The sequence below is a fragment of the Budorcas taxicolor genome, chromosome 13 (assembly GCF_023091745.1).
Source record: "Budorcas taxicolor isolate Tak-1 chromosome 13, Takin1.1, whole genome shotgun sequence".
Taxonomy (NCBI): Eukaryota; Metazoa; Chordata; class Mammalia; order Artiodactyla; family Bovidae; genus Budorcas; species Budorcas taxicolor.
Genome location: NC_068922.1, coordinates 52403270 through 52418067, shown reverse-complemented (window position 1 = coordinate 52418067; position 14798 = coordinate 52403270). Strand labels below are relative to the sequence as shown.

Here is a 14798-nt window from a genome sequence, read left to right as displayed (position 1 = left end):
CACGACTACTGAGCACTTGAAATGTGTGACTAATACATTGAATTTTTAATTTAATAGTCACCTTGGACAGTACAGCTCTACCAGGGAGAGTGACTGTATGAATACAGGCAGAAGGTAAGAAAATTGTCTATGGTGTCCCACAGCTAATAAATGGAGAAATGAGGATTTAAATCAGGAATTTCAAAACACAAATTTCATTTCTTGGCACCAAACTACCAATCAAAAGCCAACAGCAGTCAGTAATCTCTGGGCGGGTATTTATGGAAGACAGTCTACAAAATGGTTCTTAGACATTCAAAGAATATAAAAGTTACTGTTGTAAACTGTCCAGGAGCCTACCCTAGGCAATCAATCACCTGGAATTACAACCTGAAGACTAACTGTAGGTATCTTTGAGTCACCATGAAGGTGTCCATCACATCAGTCTCTGGAGAGCTGCCCCCAAGTCCAGGGCCCCAGAGGAAGCTCCATGTTGGTCTCTAAGGCACATCACAGATCATTTTCTCCTATGAGAGTACACAAGGAAAAAAACAAACATGTTCATCTTGCCAAGGAAGGGGCCAGGCACAGGAGACCAAGGTAGTCTGAGAGATCGTAAGGCATCGTGGGCTGGGGAGTCAGGATGCTGGGGCAGCCCTGAGCCCGCACCTACAGGACATCCCCTCATGGGGCTTGTTTCCTTTTTCCAATTTTTATTGGAGTACAATGTTGTGTTATTTTCTGCTGTACAGCAAAGTGAATCAGCCATTTGTATACATGCATTTCCTCTTTTTTGGATTTCCTTCCCATTTAGGTCACCACAGAGCATTGAGCAGAGTTCCCTGTGTCACACAGTAGGTTCTCATTAGTTATCTGTTTCATACATAGTGATGTCTATGTGTCAATTCACTGCAGTCCCTGTGCAGAAGAGCTCTGTTCTTCCAGGAGAGCAGTGGTGAGTGGCAACCTGGACCCTCCAGGTATGGACACAGTCATTCATGCCATATGAGTTAAGACATATGCTATAATGTATCCTCTCCTCTTTCCAGTGGGAAAAACAGAATGTATGACGTCATCCAAGAGACAGTTGAAAATGATTTCCCAACCTTCCTGGGCAAGATCTTTGCCTTCCTCGCCAATCCAGGCCTGATCATTCCAGCCATCCTGCTGATGTTGTAAGTTAGCCAGGAGCCATGGCCCTGCCTCATGGAGACCCCCCCCACCTTGCAGTTGAGACTTCCTTGGCAAGTCCTTCTTTCTTGCCCTCTCAATCTAGATTTCCCAGAAGTAGATCCTCAGACAAGGATTTAAGTGCAAGTAGTTTCTTGGAGGGGGCAGTGTGTGTAGGGACATAAGACAGAGAAGGGACAGGAAGGTGCATTCTAACTCCTGCGGTGACTTTAATCCTGATGGAAGCTCTGGGAAACAGTGTGCCTTTTAATTATCCTGCTCAAGGGTGAAAGATCGGGACATTTTAGATCAGTTCCCATCCATCATGTGTTGAGTGCTGCTGGGAGATGTGGCAGGGGAGAGGTGTTGGTTAACTCCCCAGCAGTTTGGGCCAGCTGCATCCATGGGCAGAATGATTTCTGTGCAGGCTGGAGAGGAGGCATCAGGCACTGGCAATGTATGTCTTTCAGGGAACACAGTGAAGACAGGGCCCAAGGATAAGGGGAGTCTGGCAGCAGCTACAGCTCTCTCCAAAACGTCCACCAGAAATATCAAAGACCCACCCCTCAAGAAAGCTGAGGCTGATGCAGCCTGTCCCTGCTGGGCTCACGGGATCTCTCTGCAGAGCCCCCTGTACACGAGAGCATTCAGTGCATCTGTCACCATCATCCTCACAGACTGAACATGTGAGTGGGCTTGGTGATCTGTGTCCCCAGTACCAGCTCCATGGCTGGGGTATAGCAGGCAATGAATGTTCAAGGAAGGAAGAGGGCAGTATGAAATAGTCCCAACATACAGACATATGCAGACAATCATGTGCAAGATCACAAGATTCAACGGATGTTAACATTTAGCAATATTTGCTTCCAATTGGTCTCTTTTTAAAAGACATTACAGTTCAAGCCCACCTAATCTTTCTCTCTCCCTCCTTCTCCAAAGGTAACCGCTATTTGGATTAATTTCAATCATTTTCAATCTGAACCATTTAATCACATGTATGTACTACTGCTTCTGAGTTATAAAATTTTTCATGACTGGTTCAGACTACACAGCTTTCCTCACTCACATTATGTTTGGGGGACTTTCTCATGTGGATACATGAACACACATTTTAATGACTCTTCTGTGTTCCATGGTGTCTCAAAAATAATCAATAAGCAATCTATAATAGAAGAGAAAAGGATTTTATTTGAGCCAAACTGAAGACTATATCCCAGAAGACAGCCTCTTAGATAACTCTGAGAAGCTGCTCCAGAGAATCCTGGTTTTCAGCACAGTTTTATATCTTATCAGAACAAAGAACATTAAACAAATCAGGGATACATTCCTTCGAGGTTTCAAAAAAAAAAAGAAATAGATCAGCACATACACAATGAGTCAGTATGGCCTTTGCACCTGGGAAGGGAGTCTTATCATTGAAGGAGGACTGGAATTGGAATCCTAGGAAAGCAGACATTTAATCTTTATTTTTCACATGGACATTCTTTATTTCTAGTCAATGCACCCTTTTATTTCATAATTGAAGCTGATATAGGAATTCCCTGGTGGCCTAGTAGTTAACATTCTGGACTTTCATTGCCCTGGCTCAATCTCTGGTCAGGAACTGAGATCCTATAAGCCAAGAGGGAAAAAGAAACAAAGAAAGCAGATGTAATGTATGCTTCATAGGCCACAAACAGGCTATTTCAGTTAGCATAAAATTCAAGTTAACTCATCTTTAAGCCAGAATGACTTCCCCAAACCTTAATATGTGAAAATTGCTTTTATCAGTTGTATGAATAAACCATAATTTACCCATTTCTCTGCATAGAGTAGGTTGTCTCCACTCTTGTGCTATTGCAAATGTTCTCCTTATATATGTCTCCTTGTACACAGTTTTCTCTAAAACAGACTTCCAGAAGTGGAATGGCTGGGTCATAGGTATGTGTTTCTTCAATCTTTGTAGACAGTGCTGAATTGCTCTCCAAAATAGGTCTATTTCCTTACATCCTTGGTTTCTGTGTCTAGTCTGAATGTGAGGGAAGGTTGACGTGGTAATGACCACCACCTGCGGAAATGCTGCACCCCAAATGCCAAACCAGACCTTGCAGGCTGCACAGGAAACAGCCTCAAAAGAAACAACCAGTTCCTCCCTAAAAAATGGGCTGTGAATGAGGAGAGCAGGCAAAGCCTGCTGGGCGCCTTCCCAACAGATGGTGGTCCCTTCACCTGTCCTCCCTCTGGCCTCTCATCACCCATAGTCCTCTGAGTCTTTGCTTGAGGAGGCTCACAGGACACCTCTGACCTATACTCTGCCAAAGGCAATGTAGTTCCTCCCTTCTGCCTGCAGAGAGCTCTTGGACCCTGCTGAAGTGGCTCAGGGTAGCCCCAGGGCAAGGATCAGAAGACTCAAGCTGGGCAGCTGAGGCTTCAAAGGCAGGAAGAAAAGAGACAGATAAGGACAAACTGTCAGAGCACCTAGTCCAGGAGGCATCCCAGGCTTTTGTGGCCCCTCACTCTCAAGTGGTACATCCAGGTCATAACCCCAAATCCCAGGTCCCATGAAAGGGAAACCAGACTACAGATTTAAGGACACCCAGTCAGCCAGCGGGGGCTGGCCTCTGAAAACCACAAGTCCAGGACAGACATTCCTGTCCGTGTACCCTGGGGGAGGGCCTTCAGGGTCTATGCAGTTGTGTTTCTAAGCAAACTTGAAGCAGGTCACCTAGCACCTCTCTCTTCTCCCTCTGCATTTGAAGACTGTGGAAAGGGCTTTGGCATCAAATGTGGCCTCTGACAAGTGCTAACAGATAAGGTGGCCTTGGGCAAATGACTTAACTCTCTGCATTCCAGGATGCTGACCCTTAAAGATGGAAGTCATCATTTCTTCTTTATAGGGTTTCATCAAAACCATGGAGATGTGGAGTGGGATCCACATGGCACAGAGCCTGGTACCCAGGCTGTTCCTGCAGACAAGAAACACTGCCTCTCCCCTGCGTCTTCAGATTTCCAAGAAGGGGACTGATTCCTCTAGCTAACCTTCATTAAACACTCAGAGAACTAAAATTGTGTTCAATAAAATAGAGAGAACAGGGATATCCAAGACCTTCTTGATTTTAGGTGGGGAACTTACGATGGTTAGACTTCCCACCACCCTGCCCAGAGGCAAAGTAGGTCACCTACTCCCAGAAGCCAGCTATGATTCCTAGGTAAGGTGTCCAGCTCTCATCATTTTCCAAGATCACAGTACCCCTGGAGCATTCTTTTCTCTTGCAGCCTGGCCATCTACTACTTGAACTCAGTTTCCAAAAGCCTTTCTCGAGCAAATGCCCAGCTGAGAAAGAAAATCCAAGCGGTAAGTCTGTCGGGAGTTTTCATTAAACAAAATGTTATGTTTTTGGCTTTTGCTAATTCACCTTTTAAGCCAAGTTGTGTTCTTTAAAGGCCTTCTTCTAAACCAAACCCCAAGTTACCTGTATGGTAGGAAGCAGCCTTGAGAGATTCAGTGACACCCATTTATAGTCTGAGGGTAATTGGGAATACATAACAGTAATGATTCCCTGGTGGCTCAGATGGTAAAGAGTCTGGCTGCAATGCGGGAGACCGGGGTTCGATCACAGGGTTGGGACGATACCCTGGAGAAGGAAATGGCAACCCACTCCAGTATTCTTGCCTGAAAAATCCCACGGATGGAGGAGCCTGGCACGCAATAGTCCATAGGGTCGCAAAGAGTCAGACATGACTGAACCACTTCACTTTCTTTCAACAACTTAAATTTTGAGTAGTTGCTGAAGAACAGGAAAAAGTCAATGCGTTAAACCAGTGTTCAAACATAATAAAACTAGTACCCACAATAACTCCTACTGATTAAAACGAGTACTAGAAATACTAAAGAAAACAGCATTGTCAGAACAACATAGTGCTTGGGCCCCATGGCCTAAGGAGCCTCCGTGAGTCCCCTCACACTAGCGCAGCCTCTCTCAACATCTGATGACACCCTGACTCTTCTGCTCTCACAACACGCACCCCCACCCCTTTAATGTGGAAAAAGCTGGACCCCAACCCTCCCTAAGCCCTGTCCTCCTTGCTTTCTCACCCTCTCTTCTGGAACTAATCTCAAGTCAGCCTCACTGCCAGTCCCCACCCACACTTCCTTCTGCCCCTCTCACTGTCCTCCTGCCCAGGTGTAGAAAAGCACTGAAATACAGGATTGGCTGAGGGTCTGTCTTCCCCTGGCCAGATGTCCCTTCAAATGCTATGCAAACCTGAGTCCTGGATGCCCTCTCCGACCAGCGGTGAGAACAAGAACCAGTGATTTAAGGTGGCTGCCCTCTGGATCTCACCATCCCGGGGTCCGAAACTCAAAACACCCATTTCCCTGGCCAGGACCAACCATTCATTTTTTTTCCTGCAGCTCCGTGAAGTTGAGAAGAGCCATAAATCTGTCAAAAGCAGAGCCACAGCCAGAGATTCAGAGGACACGGATAAAAGCAACTCCAAAAATGACACCCAGCTCACCAAAGAAGGTATATTCTATTGCACGATGATTACTTTTTACAAGGCGACAAAAGTGAAAAGAGCAAATGCTACGAAATCAGATGCATGTGGGACTGAAGTCAGAATTGGGACAACTTCTAAGTAGCTGTATGAAGTTGGGCAAATAGAAGCAAGAAGCAAGAGCAAATCATAGGTAACCTCCCAGGGTGGTGCAAATGAGGTGGGATTATGCATGTCAAGTGCTTACAGACTTCCTGAAACCAGTGGGAGGAGGAATGTCTGTAAAATGGGGAAGTACCAGGGTTGTTTCCCTCATTTCTGAGTCTCATGCCACGTTTTCTATGGTGATGGTTCTTCATTATTTCTTCATTTCTGAAGTGACTCTGCCTTCATCTCACTCCACATCTATCATTTCCCATGTCATATCCTCTTAGTATCTGGCTACTTAAACCACTGTAGGAGCATGCCTGGTGTCCCACCCAGATCCCTTTAAGATGCCCTGAGGTTGGCTTATATGTAATGCAGCTGCCAGGGATGGAGGAGCTATTTGTTTTCTGTGCTGTTTTGAGCATTTTTTAAGAGAAGAAACAGGGACATTTGCATCTAGCCACTGCTACTCCCACCAGAACCAATTCATATTCTCTTAAAAGACAAGAAGCACTAGAACAACTAGAATAACATGGTGAGGAAGGGCCACACACATTCCAAAGTGTGACAGAACTTCAAAGGGGAGTAATCACAGACCACCTCTACTTCGGCCGCGAGGAAAGCAAACTGAAAGAGACCGTCTCTGAGCTGTTCTTGTTTTCCAAGGATTGTCCCTGTATCAAAATTTAAGTATCAGTATGCAGTAATTTTGACCTTTCATGTGGAAATTGAATGAGATGCACAAGAAATTGCTGAGAGTTTAGGAGTTAGTTAGAATTTATAGTACGGAAATTACTTACCATTTATTTGCTGCCTTTGTAACGGACAGGCTAGACTTCAGGAAACAGAACCAAGAAGAATCTAGCCCCATAGCAGTTATTTCCCCAAAGGTGAAAACCCTCAGTTCCCCAGATGCAATAGTGCAGAGAGTGACTGTGGAAGCAAGTCAGGAGGAAAAACGGCACCTGTTTGGATATTCCTAGCAAACACTCATTGATACTGGAATAGCAACAGGTATTAAAATAAGCCATGAACAAGTGGGGGTTGCAAGAAGAGGACAAGAAGTCTGTGTGAACATAGAACCTATTCCTGGTGAGTCTCAAAAATGTAAGGAAGGCATTTCAAAGCTACAGCCCTCTTAGCAAGATCAGCTGCAGTCTGTCCACAGCTGGTTCAGAGATGAAATGCAGCAGAGCGGGTGGTTGGTATTTATCATGGACCTGAAGAAAGTGTCTGAATTCACCTGATTTTTTTCACAAGGGGTAGGAAATGGAGTAAATGCGACATTATGTTGCCATATCACCACCAACAAAAAAAAGACAGAAAATGGATGGATGTATTTGAACATCAATGGAAAAGAAAAAATAGGTTTATAAAACATTTTCCATGAGAAAGCAAGAAACTAACATTGGTTTGACAGTGGTCCATTCATGGCCCCAGAGTCCCAGGGTTCCTGTACCCCTTATCCACTCCCTTCCCCTACGTTCTTTACTGGCTGCTGATCTAAAGTTTGCTCCTCTCCAAATCTGAATTTTTTATTACAGATCTGAAGCTCTTTCGATTTTATGCTGATTAAATCAATATTGCAGTGTTTGTTTTTTTTTTTTTTTAATGAACGGGCTATCAGAACACATCAGTGGGACTAGGATGTAGGGGGAAACGGAAGAGTGTTAAACTTTCACCTGGAAAACTTCCAACAGCATCTATCACTGCCTTCATTTAACTTCTCTTGTCATTTCCTTCTCCAGAGAATCTTCCCAATCCAGGGATTGAACCTGGGTCTCTCGCACTGCAGATTCTTTACCATCTGAGCCACCAGGGAAGCCCTCTCCTTCTTGAAGTATTCACTGACACTGCTCTAACAAGCAGGCCTAAAACAGCTAATGGCTCAAACACAATAAAAATTTCTCACTCTATAAAGCCCAAATTGGGTATTTCCACTTGATGGCCACTCTCCTCCCAAGTAGTGATGTGGGGAACCCTGGCTCTGTTCATCCTGTCCTGCATCAGGCTGGGAATGGGAGGAGCCTAGAGGTCACACATGGATACAGTGCCCATCAAAGCCTGGACTTCAGCCACAGGCCATGCTATCCACAAAGGAAATTTAGTCTATTTCTATGTCCTAGAACTGGGTTTGGTGAAGAACAAGCCAGTAATTGTCCCCAACGTGGAGTTAAGGAAAGGAGGGAAACAAGTAGGTGAAAGAGCTGGAAATGGATCTGACTAGCACGGCACTGTCCTGGGATTGACCCAGTTTCTACAACCCTTTCTATCATCATATTTGACCCTGGTAGCCATCTATGAGCTGTTACTGTAGCTGATTTTATTCTCAACAAAACCAGGCTCGGAGAGTCTAGCCTAAGACCAGCATTCAAAATCTAGCTCTCTATCCAGCAGATCATACTCCTCCAACACAGCTGTTATTTCAAGAGTGGGCCAAGGGGCCCCCAGGTGCCCAAAGGTGATCCAGCCATTCTTACATCACCATATAGGACTGGAATCTACCTAGAGCACAGGGCAGCTTCCAAGAACTCCAATTCCACACCAGGACACTGTAGGGAAATCTCCTATATCCTCATTCTTGTCTTGTTCATTTCCAGGGACTGCCCATCACTCTGCTAGCCAAAGCCAGACCCTGGACCAGAAGGCACAGGGCCCTGGGGCCTCCAGTTCTGCCGGCAAGACTGTGCTGCCTGCCTCCCAGCACCTCCCTGTATCTCGGGCCCCTGGTGTCAGACCAGACTCTGGCCAAGCCCAGCCTCAGGCTCATCCTTGGAGGTCAACATCTGGAAAGCGGGCCTGGAGACCACCCCACTGACAGCTGGGACTAATGGAGCATGGTCCTGGGGCTGATCCTCAGACCCCACCCCCCAAATCATTCCCTCCTCCTCTCTTCTCTCATACACGTGCATGTTCTCTCTACTCTCACCGATTGTGGGGACTTTGATGACTCAGTCTCAGGCTCTTGTTAGCTGCCCAGAGGACAATGGCTTCATCCACCTCTTAGCAGAGCTGAGCCTTCCCCCGACTAACTACCCATCCCAGAGTCCTGGCTCAGGCAGCTCTGTACCCTGCACTCACAGCAGATTCCCTCGGCTCCAGACTTGGGGAGAGGGGACAGGGCCATGATCACCATCATAGACTTTTTGCACGGAGCCCACGTGGGGACAGGTTTCTACCAGCTCCACCAACTGGGAAGAGGTTGCAGAGAGACACACATTCCTGACCACCAACCACTTCCTTCCAAAGGGGGTGATGCAGTGTAAACAAAAGGTTCAAGAAGCTAATGAAAATAAAAGTAAAATGAAGTCCAGCCTTGGTGAGTGGGAAATGGTGATTCTCCAGAAACTAGCTGGAGGAGAGCTGATGCCATCAAGCATCAAAAGGGCACTGGAGCCTCCCTGGCAGCAAGGCAAAGAGACAGCAGCATGGTTCCTCTGACCTAACTGAGAGTGTTAGTCATTCAGTCATGTCTGACTCAAGACCCCATGGACTGTGGCCTACCAGTCTCCTCTGTCCACGGAATTCTCCAGGCAAGAATACTGGAGTGGGTTGCCATTTCCTTCTCCAGAGGATCTTCCTGACCCAGAGATCAAACCTGGGCCTCCTGCATTGTAGATGGATTCTTTACATTCTGAGCCATCAGGGACGACCTGGTGAAGGAAACAAAATATTGCTCAGGGCAGAAAAATCTTTCTCATGCACGAAATTCTAAAATGAGTGATTGTTTACTGTAAAGGGTTTGGGGGAGGGGGAGGAGTTCTGCAGAGTGCAGTGCAGAGCCTTGTCTCTGGCGATCACATCCTGCATGTCACATCCTGGTTCTGTGCAGAAGTCTCGTGGGGGCATCAGCCAGGGAGGCCAGACCACTGAGGAGGCCTTGCCAGCATGGGTCAAGTATCAGCAGGGTGCCAGTCTCAGTCCAGGACTCCCAGAGGTCACCCTCAGGCTTCCAAGGCTGACCAATATCCCTACTCACCCACCACAAACACAGATTATCCTGTTCTGATGACACATAACTTTATGTGAAGGAATGTATGTTATCTATTGTTACATAATAAATTATCCCCCAAATTTAACAGCTTAAAACAGTAAACGTTTGTTATCTCACACAGTTTCTGTGGATCAAGAATTTGGGATTGGCTTCACCAGGAAATTCTGGTTCTGCATATTGCAGTCACAATCTGAGGCAGGGCTACAGTCATCAGAACATTTGTCGGGAGTTGGAAGATACATTCACAAGTGGCTCACTCGTGGCTGCTAGCAGGAGGTGTTGCTTCCTTGCTGGCCATCCACAGACTTGCTTACTCCCTACAATGACCTCTCCATAGGGCTGCTTAGGTGTCCTCACAACACAGCAGCTCACTTTTCCCCAGTGATCTGACAGCAAGGAGGAAGCCACAACACCTCTTATAACCTGTTCTCAAAAGTTACACTATCAATTCCACCAGTTTCTGTTCATTAGAACAGAGTCACTAAGTCTAGCTTACACTCAGAGATGGAAATTAGGCTCCAGCTCTTGAATGAAGAGTGGTCAAAGAATTTTTGGACACATTTTAACAGGTTTCTTAATTTAAATAGTTACCAGATCTCTGTCATGAAAACACTAAAGCTTTTCTGAAAGACATCCATCAGTGGATTCGTTAACGGTGGATCCTAGGACCATCAAGCAAAAGGAAACTTCAAATGAGCTAGGGAGATGGGTAGAGGAAGAAGGCATGGGTAAGAGAGAAGGGATGTTCATCTGGTATGACTTTATAGCTGGGACATTTCATTAGAAAACAGTGTGAGGGGAGTTTCATCTCTGCCTTCTCAGAGCTGATCTTCCAGCTCATTCCATTGTAAAGCTTCACTACTCAGCCTAGGGATCATCAACCATGAAGAGCACCCTTCCTTCCATCCCTCTTTCCTTTCTCTTTCTTTCCTCAATTCACCTAAGAATGATTTGAATTTTGTTGCTGTTCAATCACTAAGTGGTGCCCCATTCTCTGCAACTCCATGGACTTCAGCACACTAGGCTTCCCTGTCCTATACTATCTCCCAGAGTTTGCTCAAACTCATGTTCATTAAGTCGGTGATGCCATCCAACCATCTCATCCTCTGTCAACCCCTTCTCCTCCTGCCCACAATCTTTCCCAGCGTCAGACTCTTTTCCAACGTGCTGGCTCTTTGCATCAGGTGGCCAAAGTATTGAAGTTTCAGCTTCAGCATGAGTCCTTCCAATCATTATTCAGGGCTGTTTTCCTTTAGCACTGACTGGTTTGATTCTTTGCTGTCCAAGGGGCTCTCAAGCGTCTTCTCGAGCACCATAGTTTGAAAGCATCAATTCTTAGGCGTGCAGCTTTCTTTATGGTCCAACTCTCACATCCGTACATGACTACTGGAAAAACCATAGCTTTGACTATACAGACCTTTGTTGGCAAAGTGCAATCTCTGCTTTTCACTGGAGTGGATAGCCATTTCCTTCTCCAGGGGATCTTCCTGACACAGGATTCAAACGCAGGTCTCCTGCCTTGCAGGCAAATTCTTTACCGTCTAGCCACCAGGAAAGCCTGATTGAACTAGCAAGTCTATTTAACAGTTTATCCAGAGAATTATAACTGTTATCTTACTGATATTACCTTAGTTTGTCTGCGCATTCCTTACTGGAGGGAAATGAAACAGACACTAAAATTTTCTGTCAGACACTATTTTTGAAGGCTGATTCTTTCATTTCTAAGAATCTACATGGTTAGTGTCCATAAACAGGCCCATTATACAAAGAAGCATATAAGTAAAAACACACTCCTGCTGAAGATCAAGAGGGACACCTGATTGCCCCATGACTCAGATACTCACAGAAACTAGAAGTGATACACCAGCCAGTAGGAACCTAGGCAGGGTACTAACAGCACCCACTACACTGGTGACCCTCAATTCAGATATGCTTTGTAGAGCCCACCCAAAGCTGGGACAACAAAGTTCCATATGCTGTAAAAGGGACAATAAGGAATAAACCAGCAGAAAGTGGAAGACAAAAATCTCCTTTGAGAAATTATATCTCAAGACAGCCCTCACACAGAGAATCAAAAATTCCCATACCAGCTGTGTGTCAGAAAAACTCAAGAGGACTTCCCTGGTGGTCCAGTGGCTAAGATTCCATGCTCCCAATGCAGGGGGCCTGGGTTTGACCCCTGATTGGGGAACTAGATCCAACATGCTTCAAATAAAGATCCTGTATGCTGAAACAAAGATTGAAGATCCCATGTGCCTCAACCAAGACTCAGCCCAGCCAAATAAACAAAAAAAATAAATATTTAAAAAGTTCAAATGGAAAATTTAATCTAAAGTGACCTTAGGTTATTTACAATCACATCAAAATGAATAAAATGCCTAGGCATAAACCTACCTAAAGAGGCAAAAACCTGTACTCCAAAAAACTATAAGATGCTGATGAAAGAAATTAAAGATGACACAAACAGATGGAAAGATCTACAGTGTTCTTGGATTGGAAGGATCAATATTGTTAAAATGACCATACTACCCAAGACAAACTACAGATTCAGTGCAGTTTCTATCAAATTACCAGAGGCATTTTTCACAGAGCTGGAACAAAAACAAATTTTAACTTGTATGGAAAAAAACAAAAAGGCCCTGAATAGACACAACAATCTTGAAGACAAACAGGGGTGGAAGAATCATGCTCCCTGAATTCAGAATATACTTCAAAGCTACAATAATCAAAACAGTACGGTACTGGCACAAAAACAGACATACACGTCAGTGGAACAGGATAGACAGTCCAGAAGCAACCCCCTGCTCTTATGGCCAATTAATCTGCGACAAAGATGGCAAGAATACACAGCAGAGAAAAGACTGCCTCTTCAATAAATGGTGCTGGGAAAACTGGACCACTGTATGTAAAAGAAGGAAACTAGAACATTCTCTAACACCACATACAAAAATAAACTCAAAATAGATTAAAGACCTAAATGTAAGACCAGATACTATAAAACCCCTAAAGGAAAACATAGGCAAAACACTCTTTAACATAAACCACACCAATAGTTTTTTGGGTTCATCTCCTAGAGTAATGCAAACAGAAGCAGAAATACACAAATGGGACCTAAGTAAGCTTAAAAGCTTTTGCATAACAGGGGAAACCATAAACAAAACAAAAAGATAACCTACAGAATGGGAGAAAATGTTTGCAAACAATGCAGTCAGCAACAGATTAATTTCCAAAATACCAAAACAGTTCATACAGCTCAATATCAAGAAAAAAGAAAAAAACTATTTAACCAAAAAATGGGCAGAAGACCTAAGTAGACATTTCTCCGAAAATGACATACGGACGACCAATAGGCACATGAAAAGATGTGCCATCACGAATTATTACAGAAATGCAAATCAAAATTACAATGAGGTATCACCTCACACTTGTCAGAATGACCATTATCAAAAAGTCTACAAATAATAAGTGATGGAGAGAGTATAGACAAAAAGGAACCCTCCTGAAATATTTTTGGGAATATAAACTGGTGCAACCACTATGGAGAGGTTCCTTTAAAAACTAAAGAGTTACCATATGACCAAGCAATCCCACTCTTGGGCATGTATTCAGAAAAGACAAAAACTCTAATTCCAAAAGGTACATGAACCTCACTGTTCATAGCAGCACTGTTTTCAACAGCCAAGATACAGAAGCAACCTAAAGGTCTATCAACAGATAAATGGATATAAAGATATGGTAGGGACTTACCTGGTAGTCCAATAGCTAAGACTCCATGCTCTCAATACAAGGAGCCAGTACACACACACACATCTATCTATCTATCTATCTATCTATCTATCTATCTATCTATAATGGAATATTACTCAGCCATAAAAATGAAATAATGCCATTTGCAGTAACATGGATGGACCTAGAGATTATCACCCTAAGACAGAGAAAGACAAGTATCATATTATTATATCATTTATATGTGAAATCTAAAAAACTATTATGCAAATAAACTTCCTCTTTATGAAACAAGACTCACAGACATAGAAAACAAATTTATAATTACAAAGGAGAAGGGGGGATAAATTAGAAGTTTGCAATTAACAGATAAGTTGTTGCTGTTCAGTTGCTAAGTTGTGTCTGGTTCTTTGCAACCCCATGGTCTGCAGCACCTCAGGCTTCTCTTGTCCTTCACTATCTCCACGAGTTTGCGCAGATTCATGTCCATTGAATCAGTGATGCCATCCAACCATCTCATTCTCTGTCATCCCCTTCTCCTCCTGCCCTCAATCTTTCCCAGCATCAGGGTTTTTTCCAATGAGTCGGCTCTTCGCATGAGGTGGCCAGAGTATTGGAGCCTCAGATACACAGTGCTATAAACAAGAATCTACTGTATAGCACAGGAGACTATATTCAACATCTTCTAATAAACTCTAATGGAAAAGAATCTGAAATATATATATATAACTGAATCACTTTGCTATATACCTGAAACCTTATGTCAAGGTTGTATACTGTCACCTTGCTTACTTAACTTATATGCAGAGTACATCATGAGAAACGCTGGACTGGAAGAAGCACAAGCTGGAATCAAGATTGCCAGGAGAAATATCAATAACCTCAGATATGCAGATGACACCACCCTTATGGCAGAAAGTGAAGAGGAACTAAAGAGCCTCTTGATGAAAGTGAAAGAGGAGAGTGAAAAAGTTGGTTTAAAGCTCAACATTCAGAAAACTAAGATCATGGCATCCGGTCCCATCACTCCATGGGAAATAGATGGAGAAACAGTGGAAACAGTGTCAGACTTTATTTTTGGGGGCTCCAAAATCACTGCAGGTGGTGATTGCAGCCATGAAATTAAAAGATGCTTACTCCTTGGAAGAAAAGTTATGACCAACCTACATAGCATATTCAAAAGCAGAGACATTACTCTGCCGACTAAGGTCCGTCTAGTCAAGGCTATGGTTTTTCCAGTACTCATGTATGGATGTGAGAGTTGGACTGTGAAGAAAGCTGAGCGCCGAAGAATTGATGCTTTTGA

At 44.1% G+C, this 14798-nt stretch overlaps 1 protein-coding gene across 1 annotated transcript in view; it reads left to right on the top strand.

The window, feature by feature from the left end:
* TMC2 (transmembrane channel like 2) overlaps window positions 1–8590 on the top strand; it is a 100847-nt gene extending 92257 nt beyond the window's left edge. Inside the window, exons 16-19 of the mRNA XM_052650431.1 lie at window positions 1029–1154; window positions 4405–4483; window positions 5543–5654; window positions 8373–8590. Coding sequence (XP_052506391.1) covers window positions 1029–1154; window positions 4405–4483; window positions 5543–5654; window positions 8373–8590 — 535 coding nt within the window. The remainder of the gene's footprint in view (window positions 1–1028; window positions 1155–4404; window positions 4484–5542; window positions 5655–8372) is intronic.
* The last annotated feature ends 6208 nt before the right edge of the window (window positions 8591–14798 follow it).